This window comes from Cyprinodon tularosa, unplaced genomic scaffold (assembly GCF_016077235.1).
Source record: "Cyprinodon tularosa strain WSP-4 unplaced genomic scaffold, ASM1607723v1 ctg1341, whole genome shotgun sequence".
Classification (NCBI taxonomy): Eukaryota; Metazoa; Chordata; class Actinopteri; order Cyprinodontiformes; family Cyprinodontidae; genus Cyprinodon; species Cyprinodon tularosa.
In genome coordinates this window covers 57283-75124 of record NW_024038160.1, presented here as the reverse complement: position 1 = coordinate 75124, position 17842 = coordinate 57283, and the positions used below count along the sequence as shown (strand labels likewise).

Sequence of the window (17842 nt, the reverse complement as noted above, 5' to 3'; positions counted from 1 at the left end):
TCATGTTTTACTGCTTTTTAACACCAGGGGGCAGAAGCGGGTCCAACCAGGACCGGCTGCATGTCCCTAAAGGAAGAAATCAGATCCACAAACAGGAAGTAGAATAAAGTGTTTTTATTCCGTGGTCGTGTTCCTGGGCTCGGTGGTCGCTCGCTAACCGCTAACCCTCAGCTGTGGAGACGCCTGGAAGCAGGCGTTGCTACGGCAACACAGTGATGCCCCGTGCATGGCTGTAGCTCAGGTTAACATAAGATCAAACATTTAGGCTCAGATCAAACTATTTCAAAGAGTTCCTTCCATTTAGGAATTAATTTAACCTTTTTTTATAAACTGGTTTCCTGTCGGTCAGAAGAAGATTTTACATTTGGAGGAACGTCAGGCCGCCATTATTAGGCCGCCGTTACGCCTGCGGTGATGCAGACTATGTAAGTGCTGAGCGCTCCACTGACCCTCCCTAGGTGGTTTAGGACGGTCTTTAAAGGGGCGGAGCCTCCAGAGGGTTAGCGGTCAGGGGCCTCTTTGTCTTTCTGAGGAAATGATCGGCAGGTGGAGAAGAACCCGGACCGGACTCTTTAGAACTGCTGGTTCTGTTCAGGGCAGAACCGTCACACGCATCTTTTTACTAAAACACACAGATTAAAAGTACATTTCCTATCAGAGTGACTTTACAGCATAGAAACTCTAATAAATACATAAAAATAATAAATATTTTAGACGCAGGTGAGAAAGTATCAAAGCCTTGTGCTACAAACAAAGCGTCTAACAAGCAGCGGCGCTAATTAATTAGCTGCTCTGCTTCCTGGGAGGGAGGAACCAACATCTCAGTGCTCTGCTAACAAGCTAAGGCTAACGTGTCCTCCACTTCCTGTGCATGTTTGCTAGCTGCTGGTGGGGACAGGAACCAGAAATGATTTAGTCCTTCACAGCAGAGGAAACCCAGATCCTCCCGGTAGAAGGGACCTGAACCAGAACCATAGAACCAGAACTGTAGCCAAGTCCTGTATGGCTTTAGCTCCAGTTTCAGGGCCACAGGGAGGATCGGGGGCTGCAGGGAGGATAGGGGGCTGCAGGGAGGATCGGGGGCTATAGGGGCCACAGGGAGGATCGGGGGCTGCAGGGAGGATCGGGGGCTATAGGGGCCACAGGGAGGATCAGGGGCCACAGGGAGGATCGGGGGCTATAGGGAGGATCAGGGGCCGCAGGGAGGATAGGGGCCACAGGGAGGATCGGGGGCCACAGGGAGGATCGGGGGCTATAGGGAGGATCAGGGGCCGCAGGGAGGATAGGGGCCACAGGGAGGATCGGGGGCCGCAGGGAGGATCGAGGGCCGCAGGGAGGATAGGGGCCACAGGGAGGATCGGGGCCACAGGGAGGATCCGGGGCCACAGGGAGGATCCGGGGCCACAGGGAGGATCAGGGGCCACAGGGAGGATAGGGGCCACAGGTAGGATAGGGGCCACAGGGAGGATCGGGGGCAGCAGGGAGGATCGGGGGCAGCAGGGAGGATCCGGGGCCACAGGGAGAATCCGGGGCCACAGGGAGGATCCGGGGCCACAGGGAGGATCAGGGGCCACAGGGAGGATAGGGGCCACAGGGAGGATAGGGGCCACAGGGAGGATCGGGGGCAGCAGGGAGGATCGGGGGCCGGCTGGTCTTCAGTCCAGGCCGTTGAGCGGGTCTTTCTCGCGGCCCTCAGCCAGACGCTTCCAGTGCTGCCGGTTGTTCTGGCAGCCCTCCAGCAGAGGGCAGCAGTGCTCCGACAGGCCAGCCAGGGTCTGTGGGACGACAGAGACAGGAAGTGATCGGGTCTGATGGGTCCAGAACTCAGGTAGAACCCGGTCCCAATTACCTCGTATAGCTGGACACAGATGGCATCGATGAAGGAAACCTGCATGCTTGGAATTTTGTCTCTTTTCTCCCGATTCATCAGATCCTGCAGAGAAAACAGACCAACAGCTGATGAGGTTCTGTCCAGAACCAGAACCGGTCCGACCCAGAGCTGTCCGGGGTACCTACGATGGGTTCGATGTTCAGCTCCCGGCGCTCCTTGTCCCCCTGCTCAAAGAACTCCTCGGCCACCAGCTCAGCGATCTGCTGACACAACAGAACCAATCGGGTCAGAACCAAGACACAACTGGACCTAAAGGCTGGAAACCACTGAGGCTTTGGTTCCGATGGTCCGTCACTAACTGAGAAAGGCTGAGCACTAAGTCCTGGTCGGTCTTCTTAGAACTTCAGGTTCTAGTCGGTACCGCTGCCACCTGCTGGGCTCATCCGGACTCAGAGCAGCAGAACCCTGATGCAGAAAGCTCCGATCCTAGCAGTCTGAACCGGACCTCTGGTTCTGAATCGGACCGTTTGGATCAGAGTTCTGATCCTAGCAGTCTGAACCGGATCTCTGGTTCTGAATCGGACCGTTTGGATCAGAGCCACGATCCTAGCAGTCTGAACCGGCTCTCTTTAGGCAAAGCTCCGCCCCTTCGTCCGGCTCTCTTTAGGCAAAGCTCCGCCCCTTCGTCAGGCTCTCTTTAGGCAAAGCTCCGCCCCTTCGTCAGGCTCTCTCAGGCAAAGCTCCACCCCTTCGTCCGGCTCTCTTTAGGCAAAGCTCCGCCCCTTCGTCCGGCTCTCTTTAAGCAAAGCTCCGCCCCTTCGTCAGGCTCTCAGGCAAAGCTCCGCCCCTTCGTCAGGCTCTCTCAGGCAAAGCTCCGCCCCTTCGTCCGGCTCTCTTTAGGCAAAGCTCCGCCCCTTCGTCCGGCTCTCTTTAGGCAAAGCTCCGCCCCTTCGTCCGGCTCTCTTTAGGCAAAGCTCCGCCCCTTCGTCCGGCTCTCTTTAGGCAAAGCTCCGCCCCTTCGTCCGGCTCTCTTTAGGCAAAGCTCCGCCCCTTCGTCAGGCTCTCTCAGGCAAAGCTCCGCCCCTTCGTCCGGCTCTCTTTAGGCAAAGCTCCGCCCCTTCGTCCGGCTCTCTTTAGGCTAAGCTCCGCCCCTTCGTCCGGCTCTCTTTAGGCAAAGCTCCGCCCCTTCGTCCGGCTCTCTTTAGGCAAAGCTCCGCCCCTTCGTCAGGCTCTCTCAGGCAAAGCTCCGCCCCTTCGTCCGGCTCTCTTTAGGCAAAGCTCCGCCCCTTCGTCCGGCTCTCTTTAGGCTAAGCTCCGCCCCTTCGTCCGGCTCTCTTTAGGCTAAGCTCCGCCCCTTCGTCCGGCTCTCTTTAGGCAAAGCTCCGCCCCTTCGTCAGGCTCTCTCAGGCAAAGCTCCGCCCCTTCGTCCGGCTCTCTTTAGGCAAAGCTCCGCCCCTTCGTCCGGCTCTCTTTAGGCTAAGCTCCGCCCCTTCGTCAGGCTCTCTCAGGCAAAGCTCCGCCCCTTCGTCCGGCTCTCTCAGGCAAAGCTCCGCCCCTTCGTCCGGCTCTCTTTAGGCAAAGCTCCGCCCCTTCGTCCGGCTCTCTTTAGGCAAAGCTCCGCCCCTTCGTCCGGCTCTCTTAAGGCAAAGCCCCGCCCCTTCGTCCGGCTCTCTTTAGGCAAAGCTCCGCCCCTTCGTCCGGCTCTCTTTAGGCAAAGCTCCGCCCCTTCGTCCGGCTCTCTTTAGGCTAAGCTCCGCCCCTTCGTCCGGCTCTCTTTAGGCTAAGCTCCGCCCCTTCGTCCGGCTCTCTTAAGGCAAAGCCCCGCCCCTTCGTCTGGCTCTCTTTAGGCTAAGCTCCGCCCCTTCGTCCGGCTCTCTTTAGGCAAAGCTCCGCCCCTTCGTCCGGCTCTCTTAAGGCAAAGCTCCGCCCCTTTAGCAGCCAGGCTGCTCATCTTGTGGATGTTCAGCCCCGTGAATGAAGGCTGCTGTCTGTGTGCAGACGGCGGCTCCTGATCCTGATCCTTGGTGTGTTTAGATCTGTTTTCCTTGGAGACAGAACCTGAGAACGGGCCGCAGCTGTTCTGATTAATGAGCACTCAATTATGGACACACAAAGAACCCGAGCTCCCTCTGAGCCTGCGGCTCCTAATGAGGAGCAGGCTAACGAGGAGCGCTGGGAGATGAAATGGCAGGAGTGCATGAGGAGGCGTCGCCACGGAGACACTATGGAAGCAGCTCAGGTTCTGATGCTGCAGCTGGCGGCCGATTCTACGCAGCTGTCAGAGCCATGATGAGGAGGACAGGTGGGTCCATGGCGGTTCTGAGCGGTCCGACAGAACCCGGCCGACATTATAGCACAGCTACCTAGGGGGGGCTTACCCGTTTTTGCACCGGCCACGGTTTGGTGATGGCAGAGATGTCGCATGCAGTCATCAGCATCGCCCTGGAAGACGAGACAGAAAATAAGTCAATAGAAGTCTAGAATCTAGTCTGAACTTTCTACGCTGAAATCAACAGTTTCACTCCATGCAAGTATTCACACCCCGTTACCTAAACTCTGGTTCTGCTTTCAGCTCCCATCGGTAGAATTATTAGACAGCATGGGATTAATTTCCACTGTTATGCTGATGATACCCAGCTATATCTGTCTATAAATCCAGATGAAGCTAACCCATTACATAGATTACAGGCATGTCTGAAGACATAAAAACCTGGATGACTCTTAACTTTCTGCTTCTGAATGCAGATAAAACAGAAGTTATAGTCTTTGGACCAGAGTCTCTGAAAAAGAAACTGATTAGCCAGTCACTTCATTTGGATGGGATTAAACTGATTTCAGATAATAAAGTAAAAAATCTTGGTGTTGTTTTTGATCAGGACCTGTCATTTAAATCCCAGATCAAAGAGGTTTCTAGAATTTCCTTCTTTCATCTGAGGAACATTGCAAAAATTAGAAATCTCCTGTCCAGGGGTGATGCTGAGAAACTAGTCCATGCATTTGTTACTTCAAGGCTGGACTATTGTAATTCTTTACTATCAGGAAGTCCACAAACTGTAGTTAAAAGCCTTCAGCTGATCCAAGATGCTGCAGCCAGAGTTCTGATGAAAATGAAAAAGAGAGATCATATCTCTCCTATCCTGGCTTCTCTTCATTGGCTTCCTGTTAAATCCAGAATAGAGTTCCTGATGCAGCTCACCTCAGAAGCTCCCTGTGATCTTCATCCTCCCAAACAAACTGGTTGTTCTTGGTGAGCTCAAAGAACTCCTCCCGCCTCCTGACAGCAAACAGGAAAGAAAGAAGAAGTTAGATCCGCTCTGAAACCAACATCAGACAGCTGGTGTCCCTAAGCGGATCTCCTGAGTGGATCATCCATCACAGGATGACGGCCAGAATTCATCTGAGCAGCTTCTCCAGGTTTTATGCTCCATATTTGATCCTCAGTCTTTATTTTCATGTTTTTTATCTTGTTTTTGTCAAACTTTGAAGAACTTCTAGATCATTTCATCATTATTCTACGTCCATTTTCTCTGTCTGGATCACTCGTCTTATTTAGAGAGACGTGTTCAGCTGTGGAGAAACCTGAGTGACCTGTTCCACCTCTTCCTGTTTGTTCAAGTGATTAAAAACGCCGCGCCATCATCATCATCATCATCATCCTGCCTTCATCGTTTGGCGGGAGCATCTTCTGGTTGTTGATCATGTGACTCATTTGAAGAGAACATTTATTTATTATAGTTTTATGAAATACACCAATTTAAATGCAGCTTAAGAACATTTGGCATAAAAAGTTTATTTTTTAACGGGAGATAAGCAGCCAGCAGGGGGCGGTGTGACACGCATGGGGACGCTGTCAGGCGGCCAGCAGGGGGCGGTGTGACACGCATGGGGGCGCTGTCAGGCGGCCAGCAGGGGGCGCTGTCAGGCGGCCAGCAGGGGGCGGTGTGACACGCATGGGGGCGCTGTCAGGCGGCCAGCAGGGGGCGGTGTGACACGCATGGGGGCGCTGTCAGGCGGCCAGCAGGGGGCGGTGTGACACGCATGGGGGCGCTGTCAGGCGGCCAGCAGGGGGCGGTGTGACACGCATGGGGGCGCTGTCAGGCGGCCAGCAGGGGGCGGTGTGACACGCATGGGGGCGCTGTCAGGCGGCCAGCAGGGGGCGGTGTGACACGCATGGGGGCGCTGTCAGGTGCGGGGCGGTACCTACTTCATGTAGAGGGCGAGGTCCGTGGCCAGGATGGCCTTCTCGATCATCTTCAGGGTGCTCCTGTACTCGGCCAGAGAGAGAGCGCTGAGGATCTGGTTCCCCTGGAGAGAAGAAGCCGGGTCAGTGTCCCACCCCGCAGCGTTGCCGTGACAACATCATCTTCTGAGTCTGGATGAGGAGACACGGACTTACCGGACTGGTGAGGATCATGAGGCACTGGTCAAAGTGGTGATGCTCCATGGTGGAGTGGCAGTAGAGCTGAGCCAGAGGGTGCTCGCTCCTAGACATCACATATAGACGTTAGCCTCACTGTAGATCTACCAATCTCAGATAACCCCCCTCCCGTACCTCTGGATGTAGGAGTTGTTGACCCCTCGGTGGTCCAGGTCATGGCAGAGCGTCGCAATCATTAGTGCCAGGATCTCCAGGTCGGTCAGGAAGTCCTGTCCAAAGAGAAGCAGAGATCAGCAGCCATGTTGGACCCGATAACTCATGGGTTCTGGTCTCTGTGAGCTTGCTGAGCTGGACCAAGATCCAAACTTTCTGGTTTTATGACCCAAATCCTCCTGACTGTGGGTTCTGTCTCAGGCCAGCAGTCTGGGATGGAGAAAGCCACCAAAACCTGGAGGATTAGCTGAGCTGTTTGAGGGACACTAAAGCAACCAGCCGGGAACCAGAATGGAACCAAGGCTGGAACCAGCCTAGAACCGAGCCTGGACCAGCATGGAAACAGCCTGGAACCAAGGCTGGAACCAGCCTAGAACACAGCCTGGAACCAGCATGAAACCAGCCTGGAACCAAGCCTGGAACCAGCTTATAACCAGAATGGAACCAAATATGGAACCAGCCTGGAACCGAGCCTGGAACCAGCCTGGAACCGAGCCTGAACCAGCCTGGAACCAAGGCTGTAACCAGCTTGGAACCAAGGCTGTAACCAGCCTGGAACCAGAATGGAACCTAGGCTGGAACCAGAATGGAACCAAGGCTGGAACCAGCCTGAAACCCGAAGGGAACAAGCCTGGAACCATAATGGAACCAGCCTGGAACCCGAAGGGAACCAGCCTGAAACCTGAATGGAACTGAGCCTGGAACCAGCATAGTACCAGAATGGAACCCAAATGGAACCAAGCGTGGAACAAGAATAGAACTGAGACTGGAACCCAAAGGGAACCAGCCTGGAACCATAATGGAACCAAGGCTGTAACCAGCCTGGAACCAGAATGGAACCTAGGCTGGAACCAGAATGGAACCAAGGCTGGAACCAGCCTGAAACCCGAAGGGAACAAGCCTGGAACCATAATGGAACCAGCCGAGACTCAGAATGGAACCCAAATGGAGCCAAGCATGGAACCAGAATTTAACCCAAATGGAACCTGAATGGAACCAGCCTGAACCAGAATGGAAACAGCCTGGAACCAGAATGCAACAGAAATAGAACCAGCCTGGAACCAGAATGGAACCGGCCTGGAACCAACCCTGGAACGAGAATGAAACAAAAATAGAAACAGCCTGGAACCAATATGGAACCAGTCTGGAACCCCAAGAGAACCAGAATGGAACCAAGCCTGGAACCAGAACGGAACCAGCCTGGAACCCGAATGGAACATAAATAGAACCAGTCTGGAACCAGAATGGAACCAAGCCTGGAACCCGAATGGAACAAAAATAGAACCAGTCTGGAACCAGAATGGAACCAAGCCTGGAACCCAAAGAGAACCAGAATGGAACCAAGCCTGGAACCAGAACGGAACCAGCCTGGAACCCGAATGGAACATAAATAGAACCAGTCTGGAACCAGAATGGAACCAAGCCTGGAACCCAAAGAGAACCAGAATGGAACCAAGCCTGGAACCAGAACGGAACCAGCCTGGAACCCGAATGGAACAAAAATAGAACCAGTCTGGAACCAAAATGGAACCAGCCTGGAACCCGAAGGGAACCAGTCTTGCTACCAGCCTTGAACGAGTCTCAGAGCGGAAGGACCATCCCTGACATGACATCAGTGGTGGACCATGGAGCGAGAAGCTGAGGAACGCCATCACAGATCCTTACTGTCATCCCTGCTGCTGCGTCCTCATTTCTGCAGCGGCCGTTAAACAAGAAGCAGAAACTTTTCACAGATGTTAGTCAGCTTACTCCTAAATGATTCCCTGTTCCAGGATCATCTCTTGTTTTGGGTTTAGCTCTGGTTCTGTCACAGAACTGCAGACTTTAGTAAATATTTAAAATTTACCTCCAGATCAGCCTAAAATATTGATTTCTAGCTTCTCAAACGTGAATCTTTAGATCAGATCTTCCACCAGGAAGTTTTAGATGATTTGATGATGAGCTCCTGGGAGGCCTCTTTACCATCACCCGAACCTTCAGACCCGGACTGAACCAGAAGCTCCATTAGCTGTATGGAAACTTTAGAACCTGATAAAGATATTCTATGGTACACCCAAACCCATTATTGGGTTCTGCCGAACAGAACCTGGATCAGATCCTACCTGGAAGCGTCCAGACTTCAGCAAGGCGAACATGCACTGGGCCGTGTTCAGCGCGTGCCTCCAGTTGTGGTAGGCCACATTCTTCCTGTAGTTCTTCCGAACACTCAGAACCCACTGGCACAAGTTCTGCAAAGGGAACCCGGAGGCAGCAGTGGTTCAGAACCCGGTTTGAGACGTGATGGGAGAAGGTCGGGCAGGTCTTACCGTGTACTTCATTTGGAAGTTCTGGATCAGGTTGAGATCGATGAACATGCGGATCGTAGCCAGTGTGGTTTCAGCGTCCGACAGCTCGAAGTCGCTGAAGCTGAAGTCCAGGAGACGCAGTGACTGAGCCGAAGGAACTGTGGCCACCTGGAAACACCAGAGGTTAGATCCCTTCAGGGGGAAATTCAGATCAGCCGGTTCTGCTGCTCTTGCCTCATGGGGACCAACCAGAGTGTCACCTGCAGGGAAGGCCCGTTACCACAGCAACCACAGCAGGAGGGGAAGAAACTTTGGTCTCAGATCTGACAAAAACTCCTGAAACTTCTAAACGTCTCATATAATGAAAATAAGGTGATCCCAATAACCGATGTTCCCACTGATCCCAATAACAGATGTTTCCACTGATCCCAACCACCGATGTTCCCACTGATCCCAGTAACAGATGTTCCCACTGATCCGGACCACCGATGTTCCCACTGATCCCAACAACCGATGTTCCCACTGATCCCAGTAACTGATGTTCCCACTGATCCCAACCACCGATGTTCCCACTGATCCCAATAACCGATGTTCCCACTGATCCCAGTAACCGATGTTCCCACTGATCCTAGTAACCGATGTTCCCACTGATCCCAACCACCGATGTTCCCACTGATCCCAACCCCCGATGTTCCCACTGATCCCAGTAACCGATGTTCCCACTGATCCGGCCCACCGATGTTCCCACTGATCCCAACAACCGATGTTCCCACTGATCCCAGTAACTGATGTTCCCACTGATCCCAGAAACTGATGTTCCCACTGATCCCAACCACCGATGTTCCCACTGATCCCAGAAACTGATGTTCCCACTGATCCCAGTAACCGATGTTCCCACTGATCCCAATAACAGATGTTTCCACTGATCCCAACCACCGATGTTCCCACTGATCCCAGTAACAGATGTTCCCACTGATCCGGACCACCGATGTTCCCACTGATCCCAACAACCGATGTTCCCACTGATCCCAACAACCGATGTTCCCACTGATCCCAGTAACAGATGTTCCCACTGATCCGGACCACCGATGTTCCCACTGATCCCAACAACCGATGTTCCCACTGATCCCAACAACCGATGTTCCCACTGATCCCAACAACCGATGTTCCCACTGATCCCAACAACCGATGTTCCCACTGATCCCAGTAACCGATGTTCCCACTGATCCCAATAACCGATGTTCCCACTGATCCCAACCACCGATGTTCCCACTGATCCCAACCACCGATGTTCCCACTGATCCCAGTAACCGATGTTCCCACTGATCCGGACCACCGATGTTCCCACTGATCCCAACAACCGATGTTCCCACTGATCCCAGTAACTGATGTTCCCACTGATCCCAACCACCGATGTTCCCACTGATCCCAGTAACCGATGTTCCCACTGATCCCAATAACCGATGTTCCCACTGATCCCAACCACCGATGTTCCCACTGATCCCAACCACCGATGTTCCCACTGATCCCAGTAACCGATGTTCCCACTGATCCGGACCACCGATGTTCCCACTGATCCCAACAACCGATGTTCCCACTGATCCCAGTAACTGATGTTCCCACTGATCCCAACCACCGATGTTCCCACTGATCCCAGTAACTGATGTTCCCACTGATCCCAGTAACCGATGTTCCCACTGATCCCAGTAACCGATGTTCCCACTGATCCCAGTAACCAATGTTCCCACTGATCCTAGTAACCGATGTTCCCACTGATCCCAATAACCCATGTTCCCACTGATCCCAGTAACCGATGTTCCCACTGATCCCAATAACCGATGTTCCCACTGATCCCAGTAACCGATGTTCCCACTGATCCCAACCAACGATGTTCACACTGATCCCAGTAACCGATGTTCCCACTGATCCCAATAACCGATGTTCCCACTGATCCCAGTAACCGATGTTCCCACAACCCCTATAACCGATGTTCCCACTGATCCCAGTAACCGATGTTCCAACTGATCCCAACAACCGATGTTCCCACTGATCCCAATAACCGATGTTCCCACTGATCCCAACAACCGATGTTCCCACTGATCCCAGTAACCGATGTTCCCACTGATCCCAATAACCGATGTTCCCACTGATCCCAGTAACCGATGTTCCCACTGATCCCAGTAACCGATGTTCCCACTGATCCCAGTAACCGATGTTCCCACTGATCCCAACAACCGATGTTCCCACTGATCCCAGTAACCGATGTTCCCACTGATCCCAACAACCGATGTTCCCACTGATCCCAGTAACCGATGTTCCCACTGATCCCAACAACCGATGTTCCCACTGATCCCAGTAACCGATGTTCCCACTGATCCCAACAATCGATGTTCCCACTGATCCCAGTAACGATGTTCCCACTGATCCCAGTAACCGATGTTCCCACTGATCCCAATAACCGATGTTCCCACTGATCCCAGTAACCGATGTTCCCACTGATCCCAGTAACCGATGTTCCCACTGATCCCAATAACTGATGTTCCCACTGATCCCAGTAACTGATGTTCCCACTGATCCCAGTAACCGATGTTCCCATTGATCCCAACAACCGATGTTCCCACTGATCCCAACAACCGATGTTCCCACTGATCCCAACAACCGATGTTCCCACTGATCCCAATAACAGATGTTCCCACTGATCCCAATAACAGATGTTCCCACTGATCCCAGTAACTGATGTTCCCACTGATCCCAGTAACCGATGTTCCCACTGATCCCAATAACCGATGTTCCCACTGATCCCAGTAACCGATGTTCCCACTGATCCCAGTAACTGATGTTCCCACTGATCCCAATAACCGATGTTCCCACTGATCCCAGTAACCGATGTTCCCACTGATCCCAATAACGGATGTTCCCACTGATCCCAGTAACCGGTGTTCCCCCTGATCCCAGTAACCGATGTTCCCACTGATCCCAACAACCGATGTTCCCACTGATCCCAGTAACCGATGTTCCCACTGATCCCAGTAACCGATGTTCCCACTGATCCCAGTAACTGATTGTTCCCACTGATCCCAGTAACCGATGTTCCAACTGATCCCAACAACCGATGTTCCCACTGATCCCAATAACCGATGTTCCCACTGATCCCAACAACCGATGTTCCCACTGATCCCAGTAACCGATGTTCCCACTGATCCCAATAACCGATGTTCCCACTGATCCCAGTAACCGATGTTCCCACTGATCCCAGTAACCGATGTTCCCATTGATCCCAACAACCGATGTTCCCACTGATCCCAACAACCGATGTTCCCACTGATCCCAACAACCGATGTTCCCACTGATCCCAACAACCGATGTTCCCACTGATCCCAATAACTGATGTTCCCACTGATCCCAGTAACTGACGTTCCCACTGATCCCAGTAACCGATGTTCCCACTGATCCCAATAACCGATGTTCCCACTGATCCCAGTAACCGATGTTCCCACTGATCCCAGTAACCGATGTTCCCACTGATCCCAATAACCGATGTTCCCACTGATCCCAGTAACCGATGTTCCCACTGATCCCAATAACGGATGTTCCCACTGATCCCAGTAACCGGTGTTCCCACTGATCCCAGTAACCGATGTTCCCACTGATCCCAACAACCGATGTTCCCACTGATCCCAGTAACCGATGTTCCCACTGATCCCAGTAACTGATGTTCCCACTGATCCCAATAACCCATGTTCCCACTGATCCCAGTAACCGATGTTCCCACTGATCCCAGTAACCGATGTTCCCACTGATCCCAGTAACTGATTGTTCCCACTGATCCCAGTAACTGATTGTTCCCACTGATCCCAGTAACCGATGTTCCCACTGATCCCAACAACCGATGTTCCCACTGATCCCAATAACCGATGTTCCCACTGATCCCAGTAACCGATGTTCCCACTGATCCCAGTAACCGATGTTCCCACTGATCCCAATAACCGATGTTCCCACTGATCCCAGTAACCGATGTTCCCACTGATCCCAATAACGGATGTTCCCACTGATCCCAGTAACCGGTGTTCCCACTGATCCCAGTAACCGATGTTCCCACTGATCCCAACAACCAATGTTCCCACTGATCCCAGTAACCGATGTTCCCACTGATCCCAGTAACTGATGTTCCCACTGATCCCAATAACCCATGTTCCCACTGATCCCAGTAACCGATGTTCCCACTGATCCCAATAACCGATGTTCCCACTGATCCCAACCACCGATGTTCCCACTGATCCCAACCACCGATGTTCCCACTGATCCCAGTAACCGATGTTCCCACTGATCCGGACCACCGATGTTCCCACTGATCCCAACAACCGATGTTCCCACTGATCCCAGTAACTGATGTTCCCACTGATCCCAACCACCGATGTTCCCACTGATCCCAGTAACTGATGTTCCCACTGATCCCAGTAACCGATGTTCCCACTGATCCCAGTAACCGATGTTCCCACTGATCCCAGTAACCAATGTTCCCACTGATCCCAGTAACCGATGTTCCCACTGATCCCAGTAACCGATGTTCCCACTGATCCTAGTAACCGATGTTCCCACTGATCCCAATAACCCATGTTCCCACTGATCCCAGTAACCGATGTTCCCACTGATCCCAATAACCGATGTTCCCACTGATCATAATAACCGATGTTCTCACTGATCCCAGTAACCGATGTTCCCACTGATCCCAATAACCGATGTTCCCACTGATCCCAGTAACCGATGTTCCCACTGATCCCAATAACGGATGTTCCCACTGATCCCAGTAACCGGTGTTCCCACTGATCCCAGTAACCGATGTTCCCACTGATCCCAACAACCGATGTTCCCACTGATCCCAGTAACCGATGTTCCCACTGATCCCAGTAACCGATGTTCCCACTGATCCCAGTAACTGATTGTTCCCACTGATCCCAGTAACCGATGTTCCAACTGATCCCAACAACCGATGTTCCCACTGATCCCAATAACCGATGTTCCCACTGATCCCAACAACCGATGTTCCCACTGATCCCAGTAACCGATGTTCCCACTGATCCCAATAACCGATGTTCCCACTGATCCCAGTAACCGATGTTCCCACTGATCCCAGTAACCGATGTTCCCATTGATCCCAACAACCGATGTTCCCACTGATCCCAACAACCGATGTTCCCACTGATCCCAACAACCGATGTTCCCACTGATCCCAACAACCGATGTTCCCACTGATCCCAACAACCGATGTTCCCACTGATCGCAGTAACCGATGTTCCCACTGATCGCAGTAACCGATGTTCCCACTGATCCCAGTAACCGATGTTCCCACTGATCCCAGTAACTGATGTTCCCACTGATCCCAACAACCAATGTTCCCACTGATGCCAGTAACCAATGTTCCCACTGATCCCAGTAACCAATGTTCCCACTGATGCCAGTAACTGATGTTCCCACTGATCCCAGTAACCGATGTTCCCACTGATCCCAATAACCGATGTTCCCACTGATTCCAGTAACCGATGTTCCCACTGATCCCAATAACCGATGTTCCCACTGATCCCAGTAACTGATGTTCCCACTGATCCCAACAACCAATGTTCCCACTGATCCCAGTAACTGATGTTCCCACTGATTCCAGTAACTGATGTTCCCACTGATCCCAGTAACCGATGTTCCCACTGATCCCAGTAACCGATGTTCCCACTGATTTGAGTAACCGATGTTCCCACTGATCCCAGTAACCGATGTTCCCACTGATCCCAATAACCGATGTTCCCACTGATCCCAGTAACTGATGTTCCCACTGATCCCAACAACCAATGTTCCCACTGATGCCAGTAACCAATGTTCCCACTGATCCCAGTAACCAATGTTCCCACTGATCCCAGTAACCAATGTTCCCACTGATGCCAGTAACTGATGTTCCCACTGATCCCAGTAACCGATGTTCCCACTGATCCCAGTAACCGATGTTCCCACTGATCCCAGTAACCGATGTTCCCACTGATCCCAATAACCGATGTTCCCACTGATTCCAGTAACCGATGTTCCCACTGATCCCAGTAACCGATGTTCCCACTGATCCCAGTAACCGATGTTCCCACTGATCCCAGTAACCGATGTTCCCACTGATCCCAGTAACCGATGTTCCCACTGATCCCAATAACCGATGTTCCCACTGATCCCAGTAACTGATGTTCCCACTGATCCCAACAACCAATGTTCCCACTGATCCCAGTAACTGATGTTCCCACTGATTCCAGTAACTGATGTTCCCACTGATCCCAGTAACCGATGTTCCCACTGATCCCAGTAACCGATGTTCCCACTGATCCGAGTAACCGATGTTCCCACTGATCCCAGTAACCGATGTTCCCACTGATCCCAGTAACCGATGTTCCCACTGATCCCAGTAACTGATGTTCCCACTGATCCCAGTAACCGATGTTCCCACTGATCCCAGTAACCGATGTTCCCACTGATCTGAGTAACCGATGTTCCCACTGATCCCAGTAACCGATGTTCCCACTGATCCCAATAACCGATGTTCCCACTGATCCCAGTAACTGATTGTTCCCACTGATCCCAGTAACCGATGTTCCCACTGATCCCAGTAACCGATGTTCCCACTGATCCCAATAACCGATGTTCCCACTGATCCCAGTAACTGATGTTCCAGCAGATCCCAGCAGAGCATAGGAGCAGCTGGGGCAACTCACAGGAAAAAGCATGGAATCAGGATGCTAAGCTAACAGCTAACTAGGTCCTCAGGAGGTGGCAGGTCTGGATGCTCTCATGTGGGCGGAGCCTAGCCACTGAGGAACTGTGTCCTATACTGAGACCAGCGTTAGCAAGGCGTTTAGCTGTGTTTCACTGCGCTGTCCTCAGATTATCAGAGGAAAACTAAGAAAGAAAACTTCCTCAGTGTTTTTCCAGCATGCACAGTTGATTTCATGAGAAGAAGAAAGTGTAATTTACCGCGGTTACCTGGAGTTCCCTGGTTTCCTCCTCAGTGGCGGAGGCGTGGTAGGACAGAACCTGGAACACAGGCAGATAGACGGCAGCTTTACAAGTCTGACTGTAGCTTCCTGATCCACTGCTAAGGATGATGTCGTATCTAACAGCGCATGGAAACAGGCCTTTCAAAGGGATCCATGAAGCTCGTGGGTCAAAGGTCAGGAGGCCCATCTGAGGCCCAGTCAGACAGAGGCTGTGTCTGAACGCCCGCCCTAAGCACTATATATTGGTTACACCATTTTAGACAAGTGTCCGAACATCCAGTGAATGAAAAAGGAGTGGACTTTCCCACAATGCACCTTGAAAAGTAGTGATCATCCATGGTCACTAGACGGGAAGATATCTCCCAGAATGGATCATGGGATTTGCTGTTACAGCGGCCTGCTGTTTTTGCCTACGCTTGTTGCTACCCGACACCGGCGAGAAAAAACAAAGATGGCGCAGGCACCGTGGGGGTAGGCGGAGTCTGGTGACCAACAGGTAGCGGAAAGTAGTGATCATAAGTCAGAACGGTCACTAGAGGGGAACTGGAAGTGAATTAGAAGTGAAACTGAATTAGAGTTTAACCAGAACTAAATTAGAGGTGAACCGAATTAGAGGGGAAATTAATTAGAAGTGAATTAGATTCAAACTTAACTAGAAGTGAAACTGGAACTGAATTAGAGGGGAACTGGATTGGAGGAGAACTGGAACGTAATTATTATTATTATTATTATTTTTTTTTTTTTTTTACAGCATCCTGTCTGGCAATGTGGCAATAAGAATAATTGTCTTGATGCCAAAAGGAGCCCAACAGATTTTACTTTCACAAGTGTAGCAGTATCGCAATTGCCATACTGCTCCACTTGTTTCATGTATATAAATTGCTTTATTATAATTATGCAGGGAGTTTTACAGTTTATATGGACACTGCAATGTAAGTAGAGCAGAAAAACAGAAGAAGAAGAAGGAAAAAGAAAAAAACAGGACAACGTAATTAAATGTGAATTGAAACCAAATTAGAGGGGAACAGGAAGTGAAGTAGAGGGGAACAGGAAGTGAAGTAGAGGGTAACAGGAAGTGAAGTAGAGGGGAACTGGAAGTGAAGTAGAGGTGAACAGGAAGTGAAGTAGAGGGGAACAGGAAGTGAAGTAGAGGGGGAGAGGAAGTGAAGTAGAGGGGGACAGGAAGTGAAGTAGAGGTGAACTGGAAGTGAAGTAGAGGTGAACAGGAAGTGAAGTAGAGGGGGACAGGAAGTGAAGTAGAGGTGAACTGGAAGTGAAGTAGAGGTGAACAGGAAGTGAAGTAGAGGTGAACAGGAAGTGAAGTAGAGGGGAACTGGAAGTGAAATAGAGGGGAACTGAAAGTGAAGTAGAGGTGAACAGGAAGTGAAGTAGAGGTGAACTGGAAGTGAAGTAGAGGGGAACAGGAAGTGAAGTAGAGGGGGACAGGAAGTGAAGTAGAGGGGAACTGGAAGTGAAGTAGAGGGGGACAGGAAGTGAAGTAGAGGTGAACTGGAAGTGAAGTAGAGGTGAACAGGAAGTGAAGTAGAGGTGAACTGGAAGTGAAGTAGAGGGGAACAGGAAGTGAAGTAGAGGGGAACAGGAAGTGAAGTAGAGGGGGAGAGGAAGTGAAGTAGAGGGGGACAGGAAGTGAAGTAGAGGTGAACTGGAAGTGAAGTAGAGGTGAACAGGAAGTGAAGTAGAGGGGGACAGGAAGTGAAGTAGAGGTGAACTGGAAGTGAAGTAGAGGTGAACAGGAAGTGAAGTAGAGGTGAACAGGAAGTGAAGTAGAGGGGAACTGGAAGTGAAATAGAGGGGAACTGGAAGTGAAGTAGAGGTGAACAGGAAGTGAAGTAGAGGTGAACTGGAAGTGAAGTAGAGGGGAACAGGAAGTGAAGTAGAGGGGGACAGGAAGTGAAGTAGAGGGGAACTGGAAGTGAAGTAGAGGGGGACAGGAAGTGAAGTAGAGGTGAACTGGAAGTGAAGTAGAGGTGAACAGGAAGTGAAGTAGAGGTGAACTGGAAGTGAAGTAGAGGGGAACAGGAAGTGAAGTAGAGGGGGACAGGAAGTGAAGTAGAGGGGAACTGGAAGTGAAGTAGAGGGGGACAGGAAGTGA

The 17842-nt window shown here is 51.6% G+C and overlaps 1 protein-coding gene across 2 annotated transcripts in view; it reads right to left on the bottom strand.

Moving 5' to 3' along the window:
• Positions 1 to 1534: 1534 nt before the first annotated feature.
• The window catches only part of pde5ab (phosphodiesterase 5A, cGMP-specific, b), a 65421-nt gene continuing 49113 nt past the window's right edge, over positions 1535 to 17842 (bottom strand). The window contains exons 12-22 of one of the 2 annotated variants that reach the window (XM_038277773.1): positions 15707 to 15766; positions 8729 to 8875; positions 8525 to 8650; positions 6384 to 6478; positions 6228 to 6315; positions 6036 to 6136; positions 5028 to 5105; positions 4210 to 4273; positions 2017 to 2091; positions 1850 to 1933; positions 1535 to 1775 (exon numbers count right to left, since the gene is read on the bottom strand). In XM_038277773.1, the coding sequence (XP_038133701.1) occupies positions 1656 to 1775; positions 1850 to 1933; positions 2017 to 2091; positions 4210 to 4273; positions 5028 to 5105; positions 6036 to 6136; positions 6228 to 6315; positions 6384 to 6478; positions 8525 to 8650; positions 8729 to 8875; positions 15707 to 15766 (1038 nt within the window). In that variant the 3' untranslated portion in view covers positions 1535 to 1655. The remainder of the gene's footprint in view (positions 1776 to 1849; positions 1934 to 2016; positions 2092 to 4209; positions 4274 to 5027; positions 5106 to 6035; positions 6137 to 6227; positions 6316 to 6383; positions 6479 to 8524; positions 8651 to 8728; positions 8876 to 15706; positions 15767 to 17842) is intronic. The other variant, XM_038277774.1, reaches the window with a different exon arrangement.